Genomic DNA, 7,022 nt, shown 5'->3' with positions numbered 1-7,022 from the left:
GTGAGCAGAAGAGTCACCATCATGCACTTCCTGTGAGTGAGCAGAGAAGTCACAATTACGTACTTCCTGTTAGTAAGCAGAAGAGTCACAATCATGTACTTCCTGTCAATGAGCAGAAGAGTCAAAATCATGTACTTCCTGTGAGTGAGCAGAAGAGTCACTATCATATACTTCCTGATAGTGACCAGAAGAGTCACAATCACGTACTTCCTGTTAGTAAGCAGAAAAGTCACAATCATGTACTTCCTGTGAGTGAGCAGAAGAGTCACAATCATACACTTCCTGTGAGTGAGCAGAAGACTCACAATCATACACTTCCTGTGAGTGAGCAGAAGAGCCACAATCATATGCTTCCTGTGAGTGAGCAGAAGAGTCACAATCATACACTTCCTGTGAGTGAGCATAAGAGTCACAATCGTGCACTTCCTGTGAGTGAGCATAAGAGTCACAATCATATACTTTCTGTGAGTGAGCAGAAGAGTCACAATCGTGCACTTCCTTTGAGTGAGCAGAAGAGTCACAATTGTGCACTTCCTTTGAGTGAGCAGAAGAGTCACAATCATGTACTTCCTGTTAGTTATCAGAAGAGTCACAATCATGCATTTCCTGTGAGTGAGCAGAAGAGTCAGAATCATGAATTCCCTGTGAGTAAGCAGAAGAGTCACAATGATGAATTTCCTGTGAGTGAGCAGAAGAGCCACAACTTTATACTTCCTGTGAGTGAGCAGAAGAGTCACAATCATGTACTTCCTGTGAGTGAGCAGAAGAGTCACAATCACGCACTTCCTGTTAGTAAGCAGAAGAGTCACAATCATGTACTTCCTGTGAGTGAGCAGAAGAGTCGCCATCATGCACTTCCTGTGAGTGAGCAGAAGAGTCACAATCACGTACTTCCTGTTAGTAAACAGAAGAGTCACAATCATGTACTTCCTGTGAGTGAGCAGAAGTCGTAATCATGTACTTCCTGTTAGTGAGCAGATGAGTCACAATCACGTACTTCCTGTGAGTGAGCAGAAGAGTCAAAATCATGTGTTTCCTGTGAGTGAGCAGAAGAGTCACAATCATGTACTTCCTGTGAGTAAGCAGAAGAGTCACAATCATGCACTTCCTGTAAGTAAGCAGAAGAGTAACAATCATGAATTTCCTGTGAGTGAGCAGAAGAGCCACAGTCATGTACTTCCTTTTAGTGAGCAGAAGAGTCACCATCATGTACTTCCTGTGAGTGAGCAGAATAGTCATCATCATGCACTTCCTATGAGTGAGCAGAAGAGTCACAATCATGCACTTCCTGTTAGTAAGCAGAAGAGTCACAATCATGTACTTCCTGTGAGTGAGCAGAAGAGTCACAATCATACACTTCCTGTGAGTGAGCAGAAGAGTCACAATCATGAATTCCCTGTGAGTAAGCAGAAAAGCCACAATCATGTACTTCCTGTGAGTGAGCAGAAGAGTCACAATTATGTACTTCCTGTGAGTGAGCAGAAGAGTCACAATCATACACTTTCTGTGAGTGAGCAGAAGAGTCACAATCATACACTTTCTGTGAGTGAGCAGAAGAGTCAAAATCGTGTACTTCCTGTGAGTGAGCAGAAGAGTCACAATCATACACTTCCTGTGAGTGAGCAGAAGAGTCAGAATCATGAATTCCCTGTGAGTAAGCAGAAGAGCCACAATCATGTACTTCCTGTGAGTGAGCAGAAGAGTCACAATCGTGTACTTTCTGTGAGTGAGCAGAAGAGTCACCATTGTGCACTTCCTGTGAGTGAGCAGAAGAGTCACCATCATGCACTTCCTGTGAGTGAGCAGAAGAGTCACAATCATGCACTTCCTGTTAGTAAGCAGAAGAGTCACAATCATGTACTTCCTGTGAGTGAGCAGAAGAGTCACAATCATACACTTCCTGTGAGTGAGCAGAAGAGTCACAATCATGAATTCCCTGTGAGTAAGCAGAAAAGCCACAATCATGTACTTCCTGTGAGTGAGCAGAAGAGTCACAATTATGTACTTCCTGTGAGTGAGCAGAAGAGTCACAATCATACACTTTCTGTGAGTGAGCAGAAGAGTCACAATCATACACTTTCTGTGAGTGAGCAGAAGAGACAAAATCGTGTACTTCCTGTGAGTGAGCAGAAGAGTCACAATCATACACTTCCTGTGAGTGAGCAGAAGAGTCAGAATCATGAATTCCCTGTGAGTAAGCAGAAGAGCCACAATCATGTACTTCCTGTGAGTGAGCAGAAGAGTCACAATCGTGTACTTTCTGTGAGTGAGCAGAAGAGTCACCATCGTGCACTTCCTGTGAGTGAGCAGAAGAGTCACCATCATGCACTTCCTGTGAGTGAGCAGAAGAGTCACAATCATGTACTTCCTGTTAGTGAGCAGAAGAGTTACAATCATGTACTTCCTGTTAGTGAGCAGAAAAATCACGATCATGTACTTCCTGTTAGTGAGCAGAAGAGTCACAATCATGTACTTCCTGTTAGTGAGCAGAAGTCACAATTACGTACTTCCTGTGAGTGAGCAGAAGTCACAATCATGTACTTCCTGTTAGTGAGCAGAAGAGTCACAATCATACACTTTCTGTGAGTGAGCAGAAGTCACAATCATACACTTCCTCTTAGTAAGCAGAAGAGTCACAATCATGTACTTCCTGTGAGTGAGCAGAAGAGTCACAATCATACACTTCCTGTGAGTGAGCAGAAGAGTCACAATCATGAATTCCCTGTGAGTAAGCAGAAGAGCCACAATCATGTACTTCCTGTGAGTGAGCAGAAGAGTCACAATCGTGTACTTTCTGTGAGTAAGCAGAAGAGTCACCATCGTGCACTTCCTGTGAGTGAGCAGAAGAGTCACCATCGTGCACTTCCTGTGAGTGAGCAGCAGAGTCACAATCATGTACTTTCTGTTAGTGAGCAGAAGAGTTACAATCATGTACTTCCTGTTAGTGAGCAGAAAAATCACAATCATGTACTTCCTGTTAGTGAGCAGAAAAATCACAATCATGTACTTCCTGTTAGTGAGCAGAAGAGTCACAATCATGTACTTCCTATTAGCTTCAATATGAATTTAAACAACTTTTACTTTACGCTTTTCACACAAAAAATATTTGTAACATTTTTAACTGCCACTATTTAATTTACATATTAAAGGGATAATAAACCCCAAAATTTTATTTTATGATTCGGATAGAACATACAATTTTAAACAACTTTCCAATTTAATTCTATTATCAAATTTTCTTCATTCTCTTGTTATCCATTGCTGAAGGGACAGCATTGTAGTACTGACAGGAAGCTGAAAATATATATTTAGCCAATCACAAGAGACAAATGTGTGCAGGCACCAATTAGCAGCAGCTCCCACTAGTGTATGATATGTGCATATTCATTTTTTAACAAGGGATACTAAGAGAACGAAGCACATTTGAAAATAGAAGTGAATTTAAAGGTCTCTTAAAATGACATGTTCTATCTGAATCATGCAAGTTTAATTTTGACTTTCCATACCTTAAAAGAAAAAAAATTGAGCAACATGTCCCTAAAATAATAGTCTATGAAAATCCTTGCAAAAATCATATTGAAATTTCCCTTTTTCTGTATTTATATTATTATGTTTTATTTTTGTTGTCTATTTTGTGGGTTGTTCTGTTATATACCAGTTGGAGCAACTTTATTCATTTGTACTGGTGTGCTTTGGATAGATTGGAATGGCTTAGAAAATGATTTACCCAAAGTTCCAAAAGATTATTTTGCAAGGGAATTCCAATAAACATTACGGGCCTTTCTCAAAATTCCCATACTCACCCAGCCTGAATTCTGAACAGACTCTTGCTACAATTTTAGGAACACAATCTTAATGGCCCATAATGATCCATACTTGAGAATTAGGTCAATTTACTTCCTATAAAAATCCTTGCAATAACTAAAACTACAGGCCAAATGACACTACAGTTTGTGATATGAAAAGGGAACGGAAAAATAAAACAATTAGAAAAAGATGAGGGAGAGTCTGTTCCAAATGGAATCCATTATAAAACAATCATGGCATTACGCAACCTCATTTTTACATTGTCAAACCATTTTGATTAAGTGTTAAATGCATCTTCTCTGTACTTGGCAAATAGAAGGAAAGCAGCGGTTCTATTGTTCTTCATATCCTTTTGTTTGCATGGGTAAGGTGTGTGCAGAGCAGAGAGCTGCAGATAGCGAAGGATGGGGAGGAAGTCAGCTCAGGGGTGGAGAAAGAGAGAGAAGCAATGAGAATGTTATTTAGAGATGGAAAAAGAAAGAGATATGGGGATAGAAAGCAAATGAACAGAACTAGACACACAGAAATAGGCAGGAAGAATAGACAGAGAGGACAGACAAATGCAGATGTGATGAGACAGGTACAGAGTAATAGAGAAGTGGAGAGATGCATATACAATATACAAGAGATTCTAGAGTTGGTTAGTTACAGGTGTGTAGTGAGGGAGATACAGAGAGCTATAGAGAGGGAGACAGAGGCCCAGATATTCAAAACCTCTGCGCTCAGGTGAGATATTCTAAAATGATTCTCCAGCACTGTGAGATCCCTAGTGAAATATTCAAAAGGCAGATTTTGCTTTACTTCTCCAAGGGGCATTCCCTGCATGTGAAGGGGAGACAAGCACAGTTTAATATAGCACTGCATGACATGACAGTTCTAATGCATTTACACATTGAGCTTTCTTTTTTATATCACTTTACACTTCAGATTACATTTTATTATATTTAAACTTTGCACTTTCTATTTTGTATTTTATTTTGTGTACAGCTGTGTATTTAGGATTGTGATTTTACAAATTCTGATTATAGAGCAGACATCACAGAGGCAGAACTCACTTAATTTTCTAAGAAAAAGGGAGGAACCTTGAAATCCCATAGAGATGAAAGATGCCCTCCATAGAAAGCAATGAAGAACTCTAGTATACAAAATTTCACATGGGAAAGAAGGTAACTGGAGAAACCTGGGGCTAATAAAAAGGCTCTGTTTGCATCAATTACAAATTAAACTGAAATGTTTTCACTACAATTAAACTTGCTTTTGTCTATATTTTAGTATATATTACTTTTCTATTAGTTAAAATAAGTGTATTGTGAATTTTGAGAAAACTTTACCTGCATACAACTGGCAAGACAAATCAATGAGACCTGCTTGTTTGAAATTGCAAAAAATATTTACAATACTGGTGAGAGAGCTTCAGACATACCCTGGGAACTCCCAAATTCAGCCCAGGAAACTGTCATCTCCCTCACACATTCTGAAAGTGTCAGTTTTAGTTTACAATGCAGCAAATTCAATGAGGAATGTAATTTGTTTATATAAACATAAATATATAAAGTATGATCCTAATTTGTTAAAGTAACACAGAAGTGTAACAAAACTCTTATATCACACAGTGCTGTATTGCACTGGGCTTGTCTCTGCTTCAGATATTGAAATAAGAAAGATCTTGCAGTGCTTGAGAGTTCCGCACTTTTTTTTTTTTTAATATTCAGTGAGTTCAGCCCCTGTGAAGTCTGAACTGCAATTTCTCTTGAAGCTAGAGAATCATTGATTATCATATTTCTGTTTAAATTGTTTTTTTTTTGTAAGGATTTGATGGTGTTATCCTTGACAGCGGCGAGCTGTGATAGATGCAGATAAAAAATGGATGAGACGCAAGTACCAATTTGTTAGAATACTGAAAATCTCCAGTTGTGAAGTTGCAACAAGTCTTTCTGTGAGATGTTACTTTCACAAATGGAACCATAAATGGTGAAGCAGGAGAGGATGGTGAGGTTGATCAGAAGAAGCTGGTGAAGCAGGAGAGGCTGATGAAACAGGAGAGGCTTGTGAAGCAGAAGAGGAAGGGGCGGAACTACCATTGGAGCAGCAGGGGCAGTGGCACCAGGGTCCAAGTGCTGGGGGCCCATAGCGGCCAGCCGATACATTCAGGGCTAGATTACAAGGGGAGCGTTATTTAGCGCTTTGGCTCACATGCAAACACAGATGGAAGTAAACTTTTAACACAGACAGTTAAGCACGGCTATTACAATTTGAAAGTAAAATTGTTTGCGTGGGAGTGAAACCTGACGCGTGCTTACTTCAGGACTTTGAATATTGCGACCATGTTAACTTCTTCTCCCCATAGACTTTAATGGAGCATACTTTCAAAAATAAAACATAAAACTTGTAAGACCGCTGCTCCTTATCTTCTCTGCCACCTTTTAGGTGATGGACTGAAATCATCCCGATCCAATACGATCGGGATAATTGACACCCCTCAGTGAGCAGGGGGCGGCATTGCACAAGCATTTCACTACAAATGCTTTTGCAATGATACATGCCGACAGTGTATGCTGTCGGCATTTAGCGAGGTCTAGCGGACATAATTCAATACAGCGAATCATGTCCGCCCGGTCTTTAATAAATCTATATTTCGATTTCAAGTTTGAAATAGGATAGACGTGAGAACGAGAAGGGGAAGGAATGAGTGAGAGAGACATACGAATATATCCCAATTCCAATTTTAATTTGATTTTCCTTATGCCCCTGCATTATCTTGTTTTAAGATAATTTAATATATATACAAGGAAATAAAGGATGAGGTGTCAATAGGGCAGTAATGAGCGAACACAGAATAAGGAATGAGAGATTCTGGAATAAAATGAACGTGTGGAGTGAGCATTGTCTGATCAGATAACTGGCTCCTCCTCAGCTATATGTTTCAACTGGCAGAAAATAGCTAAAGTGACATCTGGAGGTATAGAGAGTGACAAATTGCACTAAGGCACAGAAAACAGCCCCAGATTTATCACATGCACCTGCGGTCAGACAGCAAGAACAGCCCCTCTATTACACTGATTTGGTGGCAATTAGTGACGTGTAATGACAGCCAATTATCCCGATATTTTGTCAGAGGACAATTGGAGATGTCAACATTTGTCATGTTTAATGATGAGAACAATTAGCAGTTATCAGTAGATGGCAGGGAAGCAGCAGGTACACAGTGAATTCTG

At 39.8% G+C, this 7,022-nt stretch overlaps 1 protein-coding gene across 1 annotated transcript; it reads left to right on the top strand.

Annotated features, from left to right (window-relative positions):
• Window positions 1-978: 978 nt before the first annotated feature.
• On the top strand, window positions 979-2,520 carry LOC128636383 (serine/arginine repetitive matrix protein 5-like). The gene has a single exon (XM_053689405.1). The coding sequence runs from the start codon at window positions 979-981 to the stop codon at window positions 2,518-2,520; it is 1,542 nt and encodes a 513-aa protein (XP_053545380.1).
• Window positions 2,521-7,022: the final 4,502 nt, after the last annotated feature.

Source organism: Bombina bombina, chromosome 7 (assembly GCF_027579735.1).
Source record: "Bombina bombina isolate aBomBom1 chromosome 7, aBomBom1.pri, whole genome shotgun sequence".
Taxonomy (NCBI): Eukaryota; Metazoa; Chordata; class Amphibia; order Anura; family Bombinatoridae; genus Bombina; species Bombina bombina.
The sequence above is the reverse complement of the archived record's forward strand: the minus strand, read 5'-3'. Positions and strand labels throughout refer to the sequence as shown.